The following is a 24,971-nucleotide window of genomic DNA, read 5'->3' on the forward strand; positions in this document are numbered from 1 at the left end:
CCTGTGCTGCCAGGATTAGTACCTCTTTGCTGTCTTTGAGTCAAGCTTTGTCCAGCCACTAGTAGGATTTTTGATGATGGTGGCACATAATGTGCTGGGGTTTATGTTTTGTGGGGTACTCTTTTTGCCATTTAATGTAGTGGGATGCAAACTTTTAAACTCAAATGTATATTTCTGCTTTCTTCCATAAATTTTGCTGTGTATATGTTTTTATTTATTCATTTGTATATGTTAATAATTCCTTGTTATGTAGATTTGAGAAAGGAAATTGTATAAAAGGACATGTTAAAGGTTGTGCTAGAAGAGAGCGTATGTATATGAATGCGATAAAGTAAGTAAGAAATTATAAAAAGGGTAGGGAAAAGATCCTGATCCAATGTGTCCCAATTAATGGAATTACTTTTCTCCTCTGGAGGATTGTTAGTCATTTTCAGTGACGTCCACCAGTAGAGCATCCCTCCCACCATATTGTCCAGCAAGTACTAATAAGGCAGCCCTGACCGCTGGGCATGCTCATTAGCATAGCCTGCGGCTGTGGCAACCCCCGCCAGGGTCCAGCCGGACACTTAATTACCTCACTGGCTTTTTCTTCACTCCATCCATCCTCACCACCTTCTTTACAATGTCCTCACCCCCTGTCCTACCATCTTAATCCACCCAAAACACGTCCACATACTAGCATCACCCCTCTTAAGATTGGGAAAATGAGAGCTAATCAATTTGGTAATGAGTGTTGTTTTTTTAATGGTTTTGTGATCAGCATCTTTGCCATTTTAGTTACTTTCTGAACTGCACTATCTCTCGCTGTAGCTCCTGTTCCTTGTTTCTCTCTCACTGCAAAATTAGCTCATGGGCATGACTCTCCTTCTGACATCAGCATAGTATTGATGCACCTCTGTCCAGCCTTAATCGGCTAATGGCCTCACCGTCTTTCCTTACAAGCCAAATCAGCCTCTTCCTTAACTATCCCTATCTGTCCTTTCTTCCTGTCTGCTCTCCCCCTACCCTGGTCAGGCCTGAGGTCAGTGAGGCCAATTTTCATGCCCAGCTAAGTCAGAGTAGCTGTGTGTGTGTGTGACAAAGAAGGAATATATTAGTCAGCAGCCTTACACAAGTCATGTGATGGGTGACCTCCTGACCTACCTTTACTCCAGGCCCTTGTGTCCTCTTTTCCTTCTCTAAATCGCACCCTTCCTTTTACCAGCAGTCATTTTGTGTGACAAGGTTAGCTGAAGGCTGGCTGGCTTCCATACTGAGCTTGTATGTGGATGAACAAACACATACATGCACCTGTCTCTGACCTAGAGTCAAATAATTCTGCCAAGTTCATAAATGGAGATTGTTGATGGCGCTGCTTGGCAAAACAATGAACACTACCCTACCTGTCCAGCTGTTTTAAGCTGTAGTTACAGGCAGTGAGCTCTCTTTTTGTGGCAGGTTAAGACAGCAAATAGATTTCTAAACACTGTATGTTACTGAGGTACTACATCAAAGTATTTTAGCTGCTCACTGTACTTCCCTGGTCAATCTTAAGACAATTTAGACCAGGGCCGGTGTTTTACCCTTTATTAATGTAATATTTGCTTGGACTTTGATTTGGTCTATCTCCCTCTTTGCCTATATTGGTGTTGCCATACATCTGTGTGGCCCAGAGAGAAAACCCCCGCCGCTGCACCACTGAATCACCCATGTGTGAGTGATAACAGATCCAGACTGCTGAGCACCCTGCAGCTGTTTGTCTCAACATGCAAGTCATCCCCGCCATTACACCACTAAATGGTTCCCTTTCAGTGGCAGACGTTTGCCGCCTCAGCCGGTGTCCCTATGCCTCCATCTCTTTTGGGGGGAGGTTACAGTTGTTGTCACCGAGCCAGCCACAGTACCAGAAGCAAAGCCGTAGAATGTGAGACAGAAAAATGCCATAGGGAGGATGTCAGCGTAAAATCACATTCATGCTATTGTAAACATTTATGCACATGCATACATTAGTCCTTTTGCGTGTGGTGGACATTCAGCAGCAGTCACAAGTACAGACCTTAGACGAAGCTCCCTCAGAGTTTGAGCCGGAGACCATGACCTTGGGAAATGTCATTCCGTCCACTGAGTGGCTTGCTGGTGACACACCGAGACATGGCATTGAAGTTCATCAACACTCTGGCAAACGCCTTGTGGTGTGTTGTGTTCAGCACCTAACCCTGAGGTTTAGGACTGAAGCTTGGAAGAAAGAAAATCCAGCCTCAAAGCTGAGACCTTGGGTCAGCCATCTAGTGATTTCCCTCAAACATTACAGCCATTGGTGGCACTTGCAGCTTTTTTGCATGTCACATGGAAATGGGTCAAGTCTTGCCCTGCATGGGTCACTGCTTTCTCCCTCTTCCTCTCCCCATTCCTGTTAACCCTACCCAGGTGGCAAAATGTCTCCCAGGAGCATGGGAAATTGAGTTCACCTTTAGAATGGGATACTATATCTTACATCCTTTGTCTTGTAGGGTTAATGTCTAGTCCAAAGCAATCAACGTGTTCGTGTGCACACAAGAAGCTGTTGGGAAGAGTGTAAAATCTGTTTGATAGCTCCTGCTCCTGTTGCAGCAGGAGAGTAGCAGCCATTTTGGGTTGTAATTGTGGACACCTTTGTAGAGTACTTTGATCCAAGCTGGCCAGATGATAGCAAACTCCAATGATCCCAACAGGTTGCTGGGCTGGGTTGCCTGGCAACTGTTTTGCCTTTGTCTGTAAACAGCATACCCATCAGGTCTCTGTCAGGGTCACAGGGGTGAAGACTTCTTTGGTGTGTGTGTGGATATATGTATATTGGTATGTGTATGAGACAATTAAAGTCATTCTTTTATAGCCTAATGATTTTGCAACTGTATGAATACCCAGTTTTCTCAGAAACCTCAGACAGTTCATTTTTATCAGATGTTTTGTGAGGTTGTGTAAAGTAACCTAAAGACTTTGACATTTTGTTTTGCCCAGGCTTGGTGCTTTTGACATATTCTTATGGAGGTTTGTTAATATGTATCAGGAATATTCACTTTTCTTTGTTCGCCCTTGTCTGGCAAGCTGTAATGTTTTGCTTATGAATATTGATACATGAAGTGTATATTAATGACCCTTGGTGACCTTAACCCTATCCTTATTGGCTCCCCGGTGGTATCTGCAGGCTCATGAATATTAATCTAGTTCTGTAACCTCCATTACCCTAATCTTTGCTGTCTAGCCTCCCAGAAGGACCCGTTGTCATGGTAACCCCTTTACTAGAGACTTCCAGACCAAGGGTGGGAAAAATATAGTTAAAAAATGATGGGAAAAAAAATCTAAATTACTTAAACATCTTGATGCACCTTCAGTAAAGCTGCTTTTATATAAGAAAGAGGCTGAATTTGTGCTGGACGTCTTTCTAGCCATCTCCTTGCTGAGCATTAAAGTGTAGTTTTGCAGTTTTAAATGGTGATTTGACTTGGGTCTGGGTAGGTAATTGTCTTATGAATGTTTAAAGTTTTCATCCCAAGTAGGTACCACATGGTACATTTTACTAATTGCTTTGAAACAATAGACAAACATGGGAAATTATGAAAGCTAATAGTAAATTTTAACTTCCACATTTAATACTGGTCTGCACTCAGCAAAAGGTTATGAGTATACCACCCACTATACCTAACTCTTAGCAATAAGTTTGATGTTCACAGTTTTTACTCAGGAACCTTGTCTACTGATGTTTACTTGAGCAACGTGATGACATCTATGCCTCAATGCTACAGCAATTATTTCTATTTCTCAGGGTTAAATTTTATATGTGTTTGTCTTCTAGATGTGGACATCAATGAGGATGGAGGGCCTGATTGCGGTCCTGTGGAAGATGACGGCTGGTTTGGGAATGCTTCTGACACACGTTCAGAGTCCTCATCCTATGGAGACACCCAGGATGAGCTCCTCTTACCCAGAGGCTCACCTTCTGATGAACAGCCTGGAGCTGGCACTGGGTCTGAGGACCACAATGCCTGTGAAGGCGAGAGCTCACTCGTCCATCGTGCCTCTTTGGAACTTCTTGGACTGGGAGGAGGTGCATTCTCAGCCCAGGACACGCTGTCCTCTGTAGTATCATCACTGTATGGTGAGGCAGCATCTCGTGCCCTGGGAAAACCCCTCAGTAGTAACCTACGGCGCCTTCTTGAGGCTGGCTCTCTGAAACTTGACACTGGGGACCTCCTTGGTCGGTCAACCAGAGGAGGTGCTGGCGGGGAGTCTCCTCCAATAGGTCTAGCCCCACCTTTGACCTTGTCCCCGACTTCCCACCATGCCCAGCAGTTAAGTGCTCTTGCCCGAAAACTGGCCAATAACAACAGCAATGGGTCAGCATCCCCAGCCACCTTGGCACCCTCAGTTACCAACATTAAGCAAGAGCCCCTTGACCCCTTTAACTCTGTCACCCCTAGTAATGGCAGTGGCTTTGTATGGGCAGGTGTTGCAGATAAGTGGCCCCCGGCCAGCTGCTCCACGCCTTGTGGCTCTAGCCTGTCCCCGGACTCTGCAATCCAGAAGTTAAAAGCAGCAGCAAATGCTGTACTTCAAGACAAAAATGCAGTGGCAGCCTCCTCAACGACTTCCTCCTCCTCCTCTACTTCTGCCTCATCTACAGTGCCCACCCTCGGAGCGGGTGGTCGTGGAGACGACATGGTGCGCTTTGATGCCTTCAACTCTCCATTTAGCCCGCAGTCCGCTAGCTCCACCCTCGCTGCTCTTTCCAAGAAAGTCAGTGAGCGAAGCCAAGCCTCGTCAACAGCCAGTGCTGCAACTGACCATCAGGCCTCAGCAAGTTCCTTTCTCTCACTGGTGTCAATGACCTCCTCTGCTGCCTTGCTCAAAGAGGTGGCAGCCAGGGCAGCAGGAAACCTGCTAGCAGAGAAGAAGGAGGGTTCCCCCCTGGCAACTGCTGGGGTCCTACAAGAGGATGTGAAGCCTCTGTTGGAAAAAAACCAGAAGGCCCCCACCCCCTCTACACCCACCCAGAGCCTTGAGTTGTTGTTGCCCTCTACTCCAAAGGGCAGAGGCAAACCCAACAGCCAAGCAGGTAATCAAAACAGACATCAAAGTCATGATATATGCATAAGCAGTACTATAAGAATCACAATAATGGGTGCACCAATACAGATGGGGCCAGAGTTTACATTAGTTTAGGACCAACTGTAGATATTTGTTTTTGGAGATACGGTAACAAAACACTGAAATACATTAAATTTTTGGCTTATATTAAACAAATGAAACGTCAGGCTACTTAAGTTCATACAAGGTTGTTATGATGAAACAAAATTATCGTTTGTTTACTTATAAAAGTGAACATGCAAAATTTTAAGTTCTTCTGATAAGTAATTGTACAAATTTACCTAAAGTTTACCAGAAAATTTAATGTATCATTATAGTTCAACCTATGGAGCATATACCAAAGAGGTAACACCACTGAAAACTGTTGATACTAGTAGAATTACTTGGTTTGACCAAATTTGATTGCTAAAACACACATGCCTTATGAAATGTAACTGCAAAATTTATAAAATGTCATAATGGAGAGCAGCGGGTTCAGTCACAAAAATACTGTCAGAAAAATCACAATTCTGAATTTCCTTGACATGTTTTTCCTAGTTTTGTAATGGTTTTGTTCTCACCTCACTTGCGCTGAAATAGCAAATAGTGTAGCATCAGCTTAACTGTCAGCCGAGCAGAAAGCATAGCCAAGAGAAAACAGCCCTGGCTGGCCTTGTAGTCTGGGAAATGGTCTGTGGGCTCGGTGGGGGGTTCCGACTGAGACCTCACTGCCTTCCCAGACCAACTCGTTTGTGCTCGGATGTACGTGCTGCCAAAAGGGGGCCGTCAGTGTGTGCTCTGCACAGTGGGGAGCCCTGGAGTCCATATCCATCTCGGCAGCCTCCTCCTGGCTTCAAACCCTACTAACCAGAGCCCTCTGCACTAATCGGCACAGCAGACTTAAGGCCAAACACATCATACTTTCCACTGACTGGATACAGATGTGTGCAGACTTTCTCTCCCTCTTGTGCTCTCTCTCTTTTACTCACAAATGGTCATGCAGTATGTTCTGTGTACTCAGATGTAGACATATAACCCAAACAAGGGTGCACACAAGGATTGCACTCTTGCACAGAGAGAGAGAAATCTTCAAAGTGCAAGCTCTAACTAAGCAGCCTTTAGGGAGAACAGTGAGTTTCATGGGAGATGGATGGGCACTTTTGAGGGATTGTGTCGCAACCCCGCCAAATCTGAAATGGCTGGATCAAATTGACTTCAGACAGATGAGGTAGTTGATGTAATACTCTGTGATCAGCATGCTAAAAAGGGTGTCTGTTTTAACCTGCAAGCCGTCAAGGTCGAGCAGTGCTGTAAAAATGCAGGTAGTTGTTTAGTCGCCAGACTAAAAAATGTGACCTTGATTATTGACTGTCGTGTCTTGTTTTATTGTCGTTCCTTTCCCCAGTTTCACTATAAAACTGTATTGTACTGGTATGTCTTGCACTTTGTATATAGGAAAAGTATAAGAAAACCACTTCTTTTTTTTTTTTCTAAAACTCAGTTGTGATTAAATAGGAATTGCATAAAGAAGTAAGATACAGTAAAGGCACCAAACTCACACACATTTCCACTCCCGTTTTATTTCTGCTTCACTTGCCTCATCTTGGAGTAAGCAGAAGTCATTTCTGCATTGTGATCTCTGCTGTGCTTGGAGAGGTTGGGCCGCAGATGGCAGTTTATTGTTGCAAATAGGCAGTCTCGAGGTTTTACACCTCAGGTCAATGAATGGCTGAGCACAGTAATTTCACCAAACACTGATTACCAGATGTTTTTCAAGGAACGGCACTGGAATACTTATGAAGCCATCCTGACAGGCCCTTGTAGAATTTGTAATGCAATCATGCCTCTTTCTAATAAGACCAATTAAACAGTAATGGATGCCGGATATGAAGCCAACAACAATAATCGAGATACTAAAACATGCTTGAGTTTTTACCTTCATTGTTCTATAGCTTTCAGCTGGCATTTCCCTAAATAGTTTTCACAATTAGGTGTGAAGATGCTGTCTCTTGCCATTGTGTGGAAACTGTTGTCTTCATCTGGATAATCATGTTTTTTTTCCTTACATTAATAAAGGTATATTTCTGCAGCATCAGTCACAGATTAATGTCTAGTTTCTCCTCCATGACTGTTTTTGTAAATTGTAATAATCACGTGTGATCCTACAAGGCTCCCCTGAAGATGGTGGAAAACCATTTCAGTGTCCTGTGTGTGGACTGGTCATCAAGCGCAAGAGCTACTGGAAGAGACACATGGTCATTCACACAGGCTTGAAAAGCCACCAATGTCCCCTGTGTCCCTTTCGCTGTGCTCGCAAAGACAATCTCAAGTCCCACATGAAGGTGAGATCATATAGAGTTTCTTCATTTTCCAGTCCTGTGCTGCTTTTTGCCCATATCATCTTTAATCAGCACCTAATATGGCTCCTGTAATGCACTTAGCTTAAAAGGGCACCCATGTTTTAGTTAAATTTTCAGTGTATGCTCTACATATAAAAATGCATCACAACTCCATGTTTGTAGTAGAAACTCACTGATTAAATGAAATTAAGCAAAGAATCCTGTGTTTGGATCCTGTAGGGTTACAGCAGAGGTAGTTTGACATGTAAACCTGTCCTCCTTTCCCAGGTACATCAACACCAGGACCGGGGTGAGACATTTCAGTGCGACCTTTGCCCCTTCACCTCCTCCCGTCACTTCAGCCTGAAGCTTCACATGCGCTGCCACCAGCACTTCCCCCGCACGGATGTCAAAGTGAAAGAGGAGCCCACCACCAACACAGAGGGTGAGGGTTCCCTGATAGGTGATAGTGGTTCCACGGACATGATGGGGACAGAGGTGTCCCCAGTTCATTCAGACACTCAGCAGCAGACGTCTTCTCCAGTTGAGGTTTCCTCCAATCATGTCCACATCAAGGAGGAGCCGCAGGAGAGAGACGTGTCTGTGCTCTCACCCTTTGGCATCTGCAGGGACCGTCCCAGCAGCAGTGCCAACTCCCTGGACCTACCTGGAGTTGGGATTGGTGTCGGGGTCCGATCCAGTCCTAGTGGTCCAACTACAGCCTCCCTCTTTAGCCCTGACATAACAACAAAGACAGCTACTGACCTGCTTATGAAGCTATCAGGTAAGAATTATTTTACAATTAATTTATACTACCATTTTTAATAATTACCCTTGGTGTCCAACTTGATATTCTCAAGTCTGCCTATTTTTTTTAATAGGGTGTTAGACCAATTGTTATTAGCAAATTACAAAAACATGCCTGTGATATAGTGTGAAAATGTTCTGTGTTGTCTGACCAGCAGATCATAATATCAAGTTGGAATCTTCAAGGACCAACAAAAACAGGAAATATTCACATTTGAAAAACTGGAAATACTGAAATTAATCAGTTTTTGCTTAAAAATATATAAATATTTGACCAGCCAATGTATGTATATTTTTGCTATCTGCCCTTAGGTGAAAAATGACCTAGCCCTGTAAAGTGTAACACCACCATTATTGTGTGTGTGAAAAGGGAAAACCCACCCTTGTAGAGTATAATATGTGCTGCACAGAAATGCTGCTATTGTCCAAATGCGAAACAGATTGCACAAAGTAATGCGGTTTTGAAAAAATACATGGAAAAACAGCATTCAGAGACACACTATGAGCTTGACTCCATAATTGTTTTGTTTATTGTACTGTTTTTTTTAACTTGACTTTGTAACTCTAGTCACTGTAGTTGCACTTTTATCAAAAGCATTTCACTTCTTTCAGATTGAACGTGAAACATCCATTCTAATCTTGAGTTAGATGTTGTCTCCCATTTGGTTTAAGTTTTTGTTTTGATCTTCACTGTCACCAGAAATAACATTCGTAAGAAGTATAAACACTTTTATGTTTATTTTTTCAGGTCAAGGCCACAGTTTGTCTCTGTGAGCAGGTTTTAATGAATTTTACAACAATAGGATCCCAAAATGTCTGGAAGTTATATCAAACTTGGAGTGAAGAGATAGTTTGAGCCTGTGACAGTGGCAAATGCATTTATATATTTTGATATATAGTGTATTCAGATTTTCCATGGGCATTAATGTAGTAAAACAATTAAAACTTTCACTGGTGTTACTTAAAATTTAAACAGAGAGCGTTGATTAGTTAGGTTAGTATAGTGTTTAGTGTTTGTGCATGTTGAGGATATTAGGCATGCCTTCACTTGTTCACATTCACAACCTGTGTTTTCCATGAGAATCATAAAAGTAAGTTAGGAACTTTTAGATGTTTCACAATTTTCTGGTAACTCTGTACATTTAAAAGTGACACTGGTTAGGACAACACCCCAAGAAACCAAAACTTGCTCTTAAGAACCTGATTTGATGTTTTTAAAAATGGTGTATACGTAACTAAATCTATCTTCTTTTTTTTTTTGCCTGCAAGTAGTTCTTATAGCAATAACTTTGCATTTAGAAATTTTTTAACAAAACTGAAACTTTGCACGGAACCAAGAATGCTGCTTTTTTTAATATATTTAAAATTATATGTATAGATATTAAACATTACATACACACAGACCTGGCAGCTGATTCAATAAAGATGTCATCTATTGGATGTGATTTTTGCAGATAATCTGTTTACAAACTGTACGTACAATGAAGCCCAGCTGATTTATTTGCACCTTTATGAGCTAATGTCACTTTTATATAAAATGAGGGTGTATTGGAAAAAGCAAAAGGGAAGAGAAATACCAATAAGAAATTTAAATTATACCATGAAGAATTGAAAGACAATATTCTGATGCTTCAAAAGATGCATGCCTCTAAATATTGTTTTGATCTTCATCAACAGGGTTGTTTTGTTTAAGTATTCTTCGGTTTAAGTGGACCTCATGTAGAAACACTGTCATTGTGTGCACCCTCATGAATGGTAACAGCAGAGCAGAACAAGCACACAAAAAATAAGCCATTACCTATATCAGAGCGTGTACGCTCTTTTTTTACTTATATGAACAATTGCCTGTTTGGGTTTAGATTTGAACGATACCCAACTGATATTACTTTTATTTTTTATATATATATATATAAAAGAGCTGAGAATGCCCAGGAAATACAGCAAGCCATCTACTGTTGCGCCACTGATTAGCGCCAATGAAGCAGTTGGGGACAAAGTTATTTGCTCAAGGGCTCAGGGATTACTTTTTTCATCCACATCTTGTCAGTTTTCAAGACAGTGGAGGACCTGCAACCTCTAGTCATCTTCTTTCTGCTAAGAATTTTGTTGACATATAACGGGTTGAAGGAGCTAATGAGATTCAAGTGGAAGAGGTTGATTGGGACCCTGTGTAAAGGATTGTAAACCACTGAGCTCTCGACTTTAGTGAAAAGCTTAATAGAAGAATTTAACTTTTTGCCCCTTTTTTTGTCTGCTATAATTTTGTCTGGTAGTGTGTACCTTCTTTTCTGCACCATAATAATATTTTCCATTAATAAAACTCAATACTTATGCCAATCGATAGTTTTTACTATTTGTAAAGTTGCAACCTATGTGGAAAATTTCTCAGCTTTGCAAAATAATGATACAGCAGTATTTTACACAAGGTTGACAAATATGCTGCTCAGAGGTATAGGAGGTCCGTGCTGTGTTTAGATGCATCGTACCAAGTTGCAAAATATCAAAGGATGAGCTTGGAGACTATGGCAAGATTGATGGAAAAAGGTTGACCAAGGTTCAGCCTTGGGGTCGAGGCTACGGCTGCCACTCTTCCACTTAATGCTGTGTAATTAGATTGAGATCTTGAACGAGGATGGGAAGAAAAAACCCTGGGAACATTAGATTAATTAAAAATGTATGCATAATTCATAATTAAAAAGGAATTCATAATTTGAAATGATTGGCGCCCTCGGCACCATCCTGTGACCCTGCCAGAATGCACAGGGACTGGGCCGGCTTAGTTAACTCCCCCTCGATCTTGCACACCCTGAATCCACATGGATGCCCCCTAGGTGCCAGTTGCACTTCTTTCCCAAACTGCACAATCAAGCGCAGGCAATTCCCAGTGGAGCCAAGATGTCTCCTTGCAATGTCAGTCCAGTGTCAAGTGGCGGACAGCTTACTCAGGGCAACATTTAAGGAGCATAGGGGAGGATATAAAAGACAGGATGAGAGGATGTTGAACTTGAATACATGATGATGGGTTTTAATGAATACTGCTTTGATCACAAAGTTCTCCCTTTGTTGAGGGGCGGAGTTGAAGTTGGGGGGTTATGAAACTGAGAAGAACCAGGCTCAGATCTTTGTGAGACTTACCCATGCCACAGAGCAGCAAGGGAGGAAGAGGTGAGAAAGTTCCTCCTGGGACCTCTAGACTCTATTTCTTTTGACCTCCCTGCCAACCCAGATTGAGTGTGTACATGAGAAGCTCATCCCTCCTGCTCTTGCACTGCTGTCTCACTGCCTCAATCCCACAAGGCCTGTGGGGGGTGGTGTATAAAAAGCTGGAGAGGGAAAGCTAAAAAAAGATGGATAAAGTGACAGCAAGTCAGGAAGAGACAGAAAGAGGCAAAGAGGGAGTTGCATTGAATTCCCCAGGCAAAAAAAGCCAGTGAACTCTTCCTGACCCCTGACATAATAAGCATATCATTTTTTGGGCTGGCCTGCTTTTCATTGAGTGTTATACTGATACCCTTTGATTTTTATCCACACATGCTGATACAACCGTTAGCTATCCAGTGTGATCCACATTTTGATTCAGAGATGAAAGCCACCAAGACACTTTGAAATGCACAGCCCCTACCCTGTGCCCAGTGGACCCCGAGTTAATAATGACAGTGGGCACTGCGCACCCTCCAAACACCACCCCCACCGCCCGCTGTGGTGACACAGGCACAACGAGCTTGACCCTGGCTGGGTGTGAATAATTGGCATGCAGGGGGTTGTGGGAGGTGTTGCATCTGTCATGATGCTTCTGCATTTGTCTTATTTATCCTTGTCCTGGGAGATGATCTTGCAAGAAATGCTCTGCTTCAGTGAGATGGAGGACAGGCAGACTTTAATTACTGTACATGGAAATCCTGAAGTATTTTTTGGATTTTTAGAGAACATGGATTTTTTTTTCCTGCGTTATCATGACAGTATTTTAGTCACAGACTGTTGTTACTGTATTTGGGAACACCAGAGGTTCATCTCTTGTATCTTGTTGTTCTTGACATATTTGGACTGTGTTGCACTATATCTTAAATCACACAGAAAATTTAGAATTTTGAAATGTCTTTAAAATATTTTTTTTACATCAGTCTTGATGTAATCTACATGTCACTTGCTTTCCAGCTCTGAATGAGCAGATACAGGAAGGCCTTTTGTGTGTGACCTCTGGTCTATACATCCCCACTGCAGCCATCAGTATCAGTGTCCGGTGTCTAGCACACTGTCAGCTACTGTTGGGTTCTCAACCTGCCCCATGTAGCCCTGTGCTTTTTTTTTTCCTTTGGAAAAAAAAACAGCAGCCAATTGTCAGAGGGGGAGCAGGCTGGTGTGACAGAGGTGGAAAGCTAATGAAGTTATTTGACGGCAGCCCTGGCCACGGAGCGAGAGGTGAGGCAGAGTGGACAAGCGCCTGGCAGCGAGACGGATGAGGCGCAAGAGAGAAGTGTGGGGAAGAGGAGAGTAACAGGGAAGACAATGGCGATGGAAGTAGCGTTGGTGGCAGATGTCAGAAGGGTGTGATAACATGGAGACAAACTGATAGTATCGTCAACCCTGAGCCACAAGTGGCCTTACAGTATCATGCACAGGGACCTGACACTGGCCTTAGTATGTACTCTCACAGGCAGGATGCTCACAGAAGAGAAGCGCAGTCACCCACAGATGCCCATCTCCTCCTCATATCTGTGCTCACTTCACAGGATGATCTGCCAAAGACTGAATGCTCATGAAGTCAATGTGGTAGTGAAATTCTCACAGACAAAAGGCTGAAGTGGAAGCTTGGTATTGTAAGCTGAATTGTTCCTGTTGGAACTGTGCTCTGGCTTTTTGTCATTGAGTCATCAGCTTGAAGGAATAAAAATGTTGCCATTGGATTAGGCTACTAAATAATTCATTCGGCTCTGTAACATAGATTCTTAGTGGAAATACGCTCTATTTATAGTGACAATCCAAAAGGTCACTGGCATGGTATGACTTTGTATATGAGTGCACATCCTGGGGTTGTTGTTGTTCTCGTGAGGCCACAAAAAAGAATCATTTTGTGTTGAGTTTTGTGTTGGTCAATGGCTTATATGGTCTGAATGCAGCATGACGCAGGAAGTGTACAGTTGTATGTGCCAACACAAACGGAGGATTTCTCCTAAGATATCAATAAGTTTGTGTCTGCGTGGGTAAATGGAATAGTGTATTTTTATGTGTGTTTGTAAGGCGATGACCAAGTGTGCTGTCCCTGTCTGATCCGACATGGCCCAACACGCTTCTAATTAGAGGACGTCCTTCCAGGTGCTGACCAGGTTATACTTAGCCTGCCTGCTGACATCTGATGGTGTGACATTTCCAGCTGGTACTGTGTGTGACTGTACGCAACTGCCCCTGAACTTTAAGGTCACTGCCCCCCAACTCTCCTCCCCCACCACTTAAAATCTTCTTTCTCCTCCTCTTGAACTCTTCTGCTTTGCTGTAGCATTGTGGAATCGTGGTACAACATGGGTGGTCAAAAAAATCAGCACCTGTCCCCCGTTCCTGCCCTGTATGCCATGTCCCTCAGCCCTCTGTCCCTCTGGCATAGATCATCATTAATCAGAGGGGCTGAGGCCAGCACAGATTGATGATGCGGGCAGGGGGCGGCAGGTCTGTGCCGGTTAGAGATGTTAGGTGAGATGGTAAGGTGAGGAGCAGAGCCATCTCTGCTGGGGCCAGAGGAGACTGGACAGCAGTCTGTCCAAGAGTGATTGCCTTGCTTATAATCATACACTGTGTTTGTGTGTGTGTGTGTGAGTGTGAGAGAGAGACCGGGAGAGTGTACAAATTGTTTAAAACTTTCAGTGTCAAAGGTTGGATCAAAAGATGTGAAGGTGTGTGTTCTCGTACTTACTACATAGTGAGAACCCCCCAAAAGTATTTTCCTAACAGAGTGAGGGCATTGTGGACAAACTTCACCACTTCAAAGGACTGTTTGAGGGTTAAGACTGAAGAAAAATTTAATATCTGAGGTGCCGATATTTTTAGAGTAAATATGGATAATTATAAATATAAAAATAGTATCCTTTGCTGCATTCGGTTTTCATTAATCATATATGTGCCTTTTATGTTTCACCATAGCAACAAGGTTCTGCTTCTTGACTCACGTGTGAAGTAGAAATCACAACACAGCAGTCGATAAGACTCATGTCGGCTAATGTTTTTATCTCTGGCAAACAAAAACAAGGCAACACTGCAGAGAATAACGTGGCATTATGCAAACAACCCCTTTGTGGTTCACACTTTCTCATATAAACTGCCTTTTCTACAACAGGAAATCATAACGAGGATTTGTACATCTTTATTACATTATTGTACACATAGTACATCGGGTATCAGTAGTGGACATCAGTATCGTTTAACTTTCCACATGGTTCCCATTGTTGCATTGAATGAAATGAAGCTATCAAGTAACAAAACAGATTTCAAATATGTTTTAAGCATATTTCTGTAACTTCTCACAGTGTAAATTTTAAAATTTGCTTTGGCTTGTGGAAATCATCAGTTTAGCACAGTGTAGTAGAACATGCTGAAAGACAAAGAGATGCGCTTGCCCTGCTGCTCTTTTCTTGGCAGCTATCGGAAGTTGCTCCATGTCTAATTATTAATTATTCATCTGAGGCGGATTAGATGTGGCCCAGTTTCTCTTCAAGATGACTTTAGAGCGGAGGGATCCATGTGACAGTTCATTCCCTAACCTAGGAAACGCACTGCAATGATGACAGATAAGGCTTCAGCCGATTGCTATCTCACTATACAGATGTAGAGGAATTAGTTCAGGTCCTCAATCAGCTGGAGAGGACTCGGATGATGTCAGAGGGATGAGACAACCAGACGTTAAGTACAATAATGCTAAGAATAAAAAGCACAAAAATTAACGTGATGGGGAGGGGGGGGGGCTGTGTGAAGGAGAAAAGGAGCAGAGAGTTTGTTGCAGACGCCCTAAAGGCTTAAAGAGAAGGACAGTCATGAGGTTGAACCCTCTGTCTTGTCCCACAGCATGCAAAATGTGGTGTCTGCAATAGGTCTGTGAAAATACACCATCGACCATTTTGGTATTCCATTAATTTGGATTGGATTTTCATGTAGCATTTAATATGTTCTGTATTTAGAACCCCCTTCAGTCATATTAAGGTTGAAATAAATGCCCTTATGGCTATAATTAAAGTTTTTTAGTTGGTACCATAATATATTTATAGATGCTTACCACAAATAGAAAGTTGTATTGAATGAAATATGTAAACCCTTTGTGCATTCATGTTTTAAAGACCTTATGCCTTAAGGCAGATCTGAGACAATGAAAATCTTCTCTTCTCTTAATTTTTTCTCATTCCTTTAGTCTTTTCTATGTTTCTTCTTGTAGCAGCCAACCAGAGGGAGACACTCAAGTCTCCATTCCACCTGAAGGAAGAGCCCAAAGTGGAGGAAGCATTAAGCCCCAGACCATCCTCCCAGGTCCAGCCAAGCTTCCCTGCAACTTTCTGCCAGGATGGACCAACAGGGATCACAGCAGCTGCAGAGCGCCCAGGGCCACTAAAACCAAGAGAAGGAAGCCCTATGGCTAAGAACAGCTTGCTGAGCCAGGACATCAATGTTAAAGTGGCCTCTGAACTGTTGATAAAGCTTTCAGGTAGGGTTTGTATTTACTTATGGAACTATGCAATATGTTTGTGATAGTGCTGGGTAATTGTGGCCAAACAATAAAACCTAGATTCAACAATTGGCTTTATTGACAACTCGACTTTATTTCCCAATAACTAGTGTCATGTACAATACCAACACAATACCAACAAATGTTTTTTGTAGTTTTTATATAAGAAATTGAAGGAGCAGCCATGCAACAATAACAAAAAATACCTTCTTAAAGAAATTGCATACTGGGATCTAAATGCTTACAAAACACATTGTAGGTGACCTGCACTCTTTACTGTCCCTGAACACTTCCAACAACAGGCTGCTAACACTACAGCTTCTATGATGTTTATATTTATTAATGTAAAGCATGTACACACAGACAGTAATATTTCTGCTTAGAACAAGAATAGTAAAAAAGCACTTGTAGGATATTGTGTATGATTTTAGGCTGTTAAGGAGCATCTATTAATATGCAGAACACTTCCTGAAGTTTTCAAACTATGTTTTTTGTTATTTTTTGTTTTTTAATTTAATTTATTTATTTATTTTTGGTCATCTTCAGCTGCTACAGCCAACAGCCTCCAGCTTGTTGACTCACACATGCAGCTATCTCCAGTAAAATAATAGCATTCATTACTTTTGTAACTCCAGTGAATTTGAGTGACAATGGAGAAGGCATTAGTCAGATTTTTGTGTTTTATGTATTTTTCACGTTAAAGTGATTAAATTAACTTGTTCTCTGTACCAAGTCCTTGTTTGTAATAAGGGAGGAATGCAAGTTGACGTTGTGGTTTAAGCAGTAATCGACACATATTAATAAGCAAAATTTGGGGGCTTCTCAAAGGTAAGCAAAGTGTACCTGTGGGGGAAAGGGTACATGCTGTATGGTAGGGGGAATCTGTTCTTTGTGGCTGCAAAAACTTTGTGAAGATATTTGAATTTTTAGGACCCTTCTTTGCAGATGTTGTTTTCTCTTCTTTATTCACTATACAATGAATAAACTGTGGATTTACTGTATCTTCTTGCATTATTAAACTTAAACCTCATCCCTGACTTGCCCTTTGTTCCATTACGGACAGTTAAACAGGATGAGCTTTGACACCCATCCATATCTCGACCTGTGTAAACCACTCTGACATCATTGGTGCAGCATGATTTAGCCTCTATAGCTTCTGGTTTGAGAATTTGTAACAATTCCTTAGACAGGGGCTGTAGTATATGAATGACAGGGTTAGTACTAGCATGCTATGGACAGGTGTTTTTACATTACGGGCTACTGGATTGTTTGTCTCTGGGTATCGAGAATGAAATTTGCTGAAGCATACAGTATGTTCCAACAGAGCAGTTTTGTTCTTCTGTCGCTATGTGATGTTATGCTGATGTGATGCTATGTTTTCTTCCTTATTTAAGAATTAATTGCAATACATGCTTATGGTATGGATTTTGTTTTTAAATACATTTTTACATTTTTAGTTCACCTAAAACCTAGCTGGCTTATGAAATACACACTGGTTTAAACATTGAAATAATAGGTAAATATTGTGCAGCTGTAAAATGTAGTATATTGTGACATGCGTAAATATGCACCTACAGTGTTAAAAACCACAAAACAAATGGCAGTCTGATGGTGGTGCAGTGGGGCGTTGCTCCATCCGTGGCTCTTCATCCTGTGCCAGTATGTGTGCTTGACAGACACCTCACACACCGGTTGCCATTGTTCTCTCTGGGTTGACTGGTGTTCACTGTGTGACTCACGCTGGCTGGGAGCTCAGTGGAACTACACATGTAGTGTGTCTGCCTGCCCCCAGGTCACGTTTCCTTTTGTGTGTGTGTGTGTGTGTGTGTGTGTGTGTGTGTGCGCGTGCGTACGTAATATATGTGCATTTTGAGAAAAGCAAACATTATATGATTAATTCTTCAACATGCCAGAAAATAAAAATGTAAGATATTGGGCTCTGTGTGTATTGTAAATGACTTGGGCAGTTTATAATTCCTCCACTGTTCTGCTTTAACCTATATTCTTTGTTTCATCACTGTTAATCCTCTGTCTCTCCTATCTTTAGTTGCCATTTCCGATTCATGCACTGACGTTATTCTCCCAGTTTATTTGGTCCTCAAGCATCATGGCCCACGTTTATCCCCTCCCCTCACTTACACTAGCTCTGCAAGGTTGACCTAGGTTAGGGAAAGATGCTGCAGCGTTCATCCGTCTGCTGGCTCCCTCTGCCCCCTCACAGAGTCTTCGGAGCGCAGTGCCGTCCATTGCCATGGCAACAGCGGGGGCGGAAGATGGAGAGGGCTGTCTAGAGTGACAGCCTTGACAAGAGTCTGGACCCTTAGATGACCCTGGGGGGAAGGGAAGGAAGAAGGATGGTGAAGAGGAAAGGAGAGCGCCAGGGAAGGTCAATGTCATCATAGTCACGTGTGCTTGCGGTCATGAGGTTCAAGGGCAGTCTCTGCTGTAACCTCTCTTTGTCCCCTGTTAAAGGTCTGCTCCAGAACACAATAACCCCGTAAGAACACTAAAATAGGGAATTCACATTGGAGAGTGTAGGCTAAGCATTTTCTTTGTTCAAAACGTCACTACTTGTCTGTTAAGAAGTGCTTATTTCCTCATTCTTGATAGTAAGACCAGCATATGACACAGCCTTATTAAATTCTGCTGCTCATCCTTCAACCATGGCATTGGACAGTCAGAGCAAGTGGGGTTGTCATCATTACTGCCCATTGTGCTGTAACATGAGTTGCATCATCCCTTTAACTAGGTCACTTCTTCTTCTCTCCCTCCCCCCCCCTCCATTCTTCCTTTATCAAACACTGGTCGGTCGTGTTAAGTCGCCTTGCTAGCACTACCTCCCCCACATCTGTTTAAAACCAGCCTGTTAGTGTCTGGGGGCTAATTACGCCAGGCTAAATAGTCCCTGGCGCCAGCGGCTAACGTGTCCTACCAGATGGGCACTGGTGTTGCAGGGCATGGTGAACATGGCGTCACAGGAAGAGAGGGGGAAGGGGGGATGAAGGGCCCTAGGTGGTGCCCTGGCAGACTGGCATCGTGTGGGTAACAGCCGTGCCACCCACTCACCATCCAGCCACCCTCACTATAGGTGTGAAATCACACTTTGTACTTGTTTAACTCATTCCTCATTTCTTAGGAGCAAGCCTTCCATCTCTCAGGACCTTTTACAGGCCCTCTTTCCTCCATAGTGCTCATTTCCTAGCTAATAAAAGTTGCATTAGGCAATTTTGACCTCTAACAAATTAAAAGAACTTGACCAAAATGACAGCAAGACACATTTAGCTTATGGAGTCTTTATAGGTGTTGATATTTCAGAAAACATGCATTTGTTTTTATTATGTAGAATAGAAACAAAGGATTACAGGTATCTCTTTAGAGACTTTCTGCATGTAAATGTAAATGTTGTCAATCGGTTAAAATAGCTGTATGGTTTTGTTTGTGTATGCGCATGAAGGAGCTAAAGAAGAACCAGTTTGATATGCATGGTTGGTTCAAAAACTGTAGTGATTTTATAAGAAACAGTTTTGGTTTTGTCTTTGTGGTGCAGCAATTAGCTACATGTGACAGGAAACTGGAAAGTGGGTATTAATTTCCAGAGGCACTGGCATTTCTTGCTGCAATGGTCAAATCTGAAGACTCAATAATTAACACTGTTTGTAATAAAATGAAACTCCTCCTGCTTTTCGTATTCTACTGTAAGAACTACAGCTTACTGACATGTTGTAAGTTTTAGCTCCAAAGACTATATATGTTTCCCTTTTTAAGACAACTTCTGGCTCTACAGTTTTAAATGTAAATAAAACTTGGTGGTTTTGATGTTAATATACATACATAAATTCCAGGAGCTAAAGTGACAGAATACACAGCCACAGTGTGCTGAACTGTTTTAGTTAGGTTTATTCTTATTTAATTGTGTGTGTGTGTGTGTGTGTGTGTGTGTGTGTGTGTGTAAAACAGCCTGGTTGTTTGTGCATTTTTTCCTCAGCAGAGTGGATTGTGGCACATAATGACTCTGAGCTTAGATCCCTCACTCTACATCTCCTCCTGCCCTCAGGTAGCTGGAAGGATTTAGTCAAGTGAAGTGGAAGGCCTTTCTAAGTGTAAAAACTGCTGTGTGAGTGTGTGTACATCCACTGGTTGAAAAGTATGTTTGTTTATATTATGCACCATTATTGTGTATTTGCTGCATTTTTCCACCACAAATTCCGATTGTGGTGGATAAAAAAAATATAAAATTTTCCCAAAATCTTAGGCACCTTACTTGTTTGTATGGAGCTTACATGTTCTCAGACCAGTGCTCCAGTCTTTTAGCATAAGTTCAAGAAACATTAATACCGTGGATTGGAGCTACAGACAAACTTCATGTAACCTAGAATCATCATGTCCTTTTTAAAAACTTTTCCTGAGCTTGAGCTTCAGCTGCCAGTTAAATTTCTACTGTTTTATTGTGGCAAATTATCTTTGTTGTTACCAAAGTTTAGAAAATATTCATGGAGTAGCGTCACGTTTTGTTGATCAATGCTATTTCTGTTTGAACGAGAAATGTAATGTGTGTTGACAAACATATCTTTCCCCTCTGAAAGACCAAATTCTGCTGCGTTTGAAAGAAGCTACTGGAACCTGAGTAAAAATTTAAAACTTAAAAACTCCAACCGTTCACAAACCACATCCAAAAAGTCGGACGTGAATGTTCTGACCAAATGGCTGACAATCTTGCGACTGTTAAAACTTCACTGTGAAGCAGGTTATTTTAATATCAATAGCCATACAAAACAATGCTGCTACCTGCAGGTATCTCTGTTGGTGCGTCAAGTAAGAGACAGTCTGCTATTTACTGACATCTGCAATAAAGGAACATCAGCAAATAAATCAACAATTTGCTTTAAGCTAGATTTGTTTTTTGTTTTACTGTTATCTTTTTATTATTTTTTTAAAATCACATTGTCAGTGTAAGCCTTATTTCATTAAGATGCAATAAAAGGGTGAAATAACACTCCCCTCTGTTGGTATCTTATTTTGCATTATTCAAAGGCCCCTTACTCCCATTTATGTCCTGTTAATGTTTTAAGCTGGAAAACATAATATTTGTAAATTAGGCCTTTTCAGTATTTGGATCTATATTAGTTTGTTAAATTGAGGTACAAAGTCAGACTACGGTTACTATATTAATGTGTCAGATACACATTTAATCAACATGTTATTTTTTCTGCTGTTTTTCTCTTTCTGGTTTTTGTCATGACCTGCAATCAATATTTATGTTTCACTTTAATGAATTAGTATTTCTGCCTTCTTACTCATCAATAAATACTGATACAACACTGAATCCTTAATTTTATCTTTAATTAAAAAACTCACTCCTGGAGACAAATTCAGCAATTGATTCAAAACTAAAATCTCTTAGTCACCGAAATAACACCTAATACTTTTTTATGACCCTGATATTAGTGAACAACCCTTTCTATAAGCACAGCCACAATTGCCCCAAGTTTCTAAATTATTAAAAAAAAAAAAGATTTTAAAAGTATAGGTTAGTTGATATTATTATTATTATTATTATTATTATTATTATTATTATTACTATCTCTCAATTGTATGTTGATAAAATGTAATAATTGTCCAAATCCTAGGTTATGTTTTTTCTATTTTAATAGGCCTACATTTTCTATTTTGGACAAGTAACTTTGACTATCGGGAAAGTAAAACATCTCAGCTACTTGATAAAGTAGAAATCATCTCACTAGTTGGAGTGAGCTCTGATGGAGAGTAACTTTTCTTTTTGACATTGTGTAATTTTAATAAATGGGAAGGGTTTTTTTCTTTTTCGGGGTGGAATGAACCAAAAATTAAGTGAAGGAAATCAATATCTGAAATAATACAATTCATTACCTTAAAAATGCATATACAGTAGCATTTCTCTTTTAGTCAGGATGTAATACTTATTATTTCTTTACACTCACATAAAAGGATTTGTGATTAACTCAGTATTGCTTATCACAGAACAGAGTCGAAGCAGTTCACCAATTTAATTCACAACACTGGCATTACTGTACAGTATTACTTAATGTTAAGCTCTACACTGCTCTGACAGTGTCCTCACAGTGCCCCCTCAGTGTGGCCGCTCGCTGACCTCTTTTACTCGCACCCTCCCTGCCTCCATATTCTGTCTCACTGGCTTCTCATCACTGCCTATAGCCCTGTTTACACAAAAACGGAGCTAATTCTTTTTGCCTCTTGCTATATATGCAGATATAATTGACAAAATAACTGAAGTGGTCACTTCATCATTTGTCATCATTTCTGACCCTATAGGAGAAAAAATTTTCTAGTGGTCGATTGGCTCTGGCTTGTACCAAATATTTTTGTTTAGAACTGCTTTATAAGGTCCATATCTGGCTCCTTAAGGGCTGCTTATCAAGCATACTGCTCTAGAGTCAGATGTAGCTGCAGTTTGCTTCCATTGGAAGGCTGAACTACTGAGAACTAGCTGGTCGAGGATCAATTGTAGCAGCAGCTGTCTGTGAAGTCTGCAGGCAAGGCTGCTGTGGCTCCCACATGACATGAAGTCTCCACACTGCAGCCTTTGAAGCGCCTGAACTTTTCACCCCTGTCTGAGCAGGTCAGCTAGAGAGCAGGAGAATAGAGAGATTGAGAGAGAGAGGGATGGGGGCAGGGATAGAGACGTGGAATAACAGAGCAGGGAGAAGGGTAGACCACGATAATGGGAGGGGGAGAGGTGGAGAGGTTGTCATTTAGGCTCTAGCCATTCCTCATGCTTCTGTCCTCCCCCAGCGTCTCTCTCTCATCCTGCTTTTTTTCTTTCCTTTTTTAACCCTCAGGTGTTCTTTTTCTGGCACTGGTTGACATTTTTTCCCATTCTCTAACCTTCCTCTTTACCTTTTCCTCTGTCTGTTTGCCTCATTGGTGTCAAGTCCGAATTTATCATCCTGTGCTTTCAATGCACTAAAGAGGTGCAATAAATTAAGTTTGCATGCCTGAAATTGCTAATGGTATGTGACTTTTTTGGTTTAAATGTAGTCCAGCCTGGGTCTCTAACTTCGTGCTGTATATTCTCAGCAAAACAGGCTGTCACAGCCATAAAGTTTCAAGCCATAAAGTTTTCAACTGTGGTCAAAACTGATCACTAAAAACATTGCACAAACCCCAATCAGTTTCATTCTGATTTAAAACTGAAGTAAGCCTGCATCAGAGATAACAACTTATCTACTGTTTATCTACTGTGTAATAGTAGCCTTGTGTATAGCTCACACTCAGACACATCATAAAAGTTTGGAACATGGTTGCCATTACATACCTAAATGTGGATTAACTGGGTTAAAACTTTGTCGAAATGTGACTTAGCCAAGTAAGTAGTTGCAAATGCAAGCTTCTTGGAGCTCAGAGATGTTTGTCATCTTTCCTGAATCCTATGTTGAGCTATGCAAATAGGATGTAGGCATGTGCTTTTTTCCAAGCACAGACATTTGTCTAAGCACTAAAAAACCCAACTGTAACAAAAAGTTCTGTTGTTATTGTTAAGTAAGTATTACAAACTGTTAACAATTCACGGTTAGCTTTAGGGAAACAATGAAAGCTTAGGAATGTTGCACTCAATGTCTAAAAAAAAAAAAAAAAAAAAAAAAGATTTAAATCGAAAAATGAATGTGACAAATGAATATTACCACTTTTGTGTAGCCTTGCTCCCCTGTTTAAATGTTCATGCTGAAATTGTCATTATTAAGTAAAATTTGACAATATTGTTCCTATCTAATGTGTCTAAACGTATAACCAGCCAGATTCTGCAGAAGGCTTTATGCTTTTTGTTTCGCTGTTAATATTCTTCTACATATAGCCTTCATTTTTTTTGTTAAAAGGAAAACTATTTGATAATTAGTCATAAAATATGTCAGAATTTCTCAAACTTTTTACAAAGAAATAGAGCCATGTATAACACTAATGTCCAGATACGTTTTTTCAATATGCAGGACACATGCGCCTCCAGTATGTCCAGATGTTAAGTCACAAAAATAAAAACAGTTCTAGAAAGATTAGTAACTATGATGAGCACTATGTTTCAAGTTAAAAGTTAGTTCTTCATGAGGTAAAAGTGTCATGAAATTGTCTCTGGTGTGAATTATTATTTATTACAATTTATTCCAGTTTTCCAGTTGGGGCTCACTATCAAAGGCAGTCGTCCATAGACCAAAGGGTCAGTGGTTCGGGCTTGTTCCTGGCTACAGTCGAAGTGTCTCTGGGCAAGTCACTGAACCCAAAGGAGCCCATTCCCATCCCCAGCTATGCAGTGCCGGTCCAAGCCTGGTAGAAATTGAGGATGGTTGCATCAGGAAGGGCATCCTGTGTAAAAACTGCCAAATCAACATGCGGACAATGAGCCGCTGTGGCGACCCTGAACTCACGGGATAAGCCGAAAGGACAAAAAACTTTTTTATCTTTTACACACTCTCCCAACTTCATCACCTACAATTAAACTGCACTCAATTCTCATCAACCATGAAACTGTTTTTAGGTTTCATTTATATTTGTTTTGCTGACATACTTTGAATGAATTCAACGAGGAATTGGAGCAATGCCGGTTCCAAAGAATAGCTATGATATTTATTAGAGAGTTGACAAGCACTTCTGTACACACACACGCGCGCGCACAAACTCCTCCAGTCCTGATTCAATGGCCTAATGGCAGCTGGTGTATCACAGAGGAGACTTCTATACCAGAGGGGATGACACATGCGTACATAGACACACACAAACACACACTCTCTCACACAGAGAGACACACAAGCTGGTTTCAGGCAGACTCAGGGTTGCTTTTTATGGCTTCAGAACATTAGGTCATGACCTCAACCAAAAAGCCATGGCTATTATCAGTGTGGGAGTGAGGCCATTTTCATTTTTTATTCTATGATAGGTAGACTTTTGATCTGGCCTGTTGATGTGATGCTTTCAATTTGGTGTGTGTACAAGCAGTGTGACATGTGATCTCTCTTTAAAGGCTCTTTGTGATGTAAGCATATTTATTCCAACAC

The 24,971-nt window shown here is 41.3% G+C and overlaps 1 protein-coding gene across 4 annotated transcripts in view; it reads left to right on the forward strand.

Annotated features, from left to right (window-relative positions):
• znf827 (zinc finger protein 827) overlaps positions 1 to 24,971 on the forward strand; it is a 72,013-nt gene that overhangs the window by 20,009 nt on the left and 27,033 nt on the right. For all 4 annotated transcript variants that reach the window (XM_067496586.1, XM_067496585.1, XM_067496583.1 and 1 more), the window contains 4 exons: positions 3,812 to 5,071; positions 7,252 to 7,424; positions 7,710 to 8,205; positions 15,643 to 15,909. In XM_067496586.1, the coding sequence (XP_067352687.1) occupies positions 3,812 to 5,071; positions 7,252 to 7,424; positions 7,710 to 8,205; positions 15,643 to 15,909 (2,196 nt within the window). The remainder of the gene's footprint in view (positions 1 to 3,811; positions 5,072 to 7,251; positions 7,425 to 7,709; positions 8,206 to 15,642; positions 15,910 to 24,971) is intronic.

This window comes from Channa argus, chromosome 3 (genome assembly GCF_033026475.1).
Source record: "Channa argus isolate prfri chromosome 3, Channa argus male v1.0, whole genome shotgun sequence".
Classification (NCBI taxonomy): domain Eukaryota; kingdom Metazoa; phylum Chordata; class Actinopteri; order Anabantiformes; family Channidae; genus Channa; species Channa argus.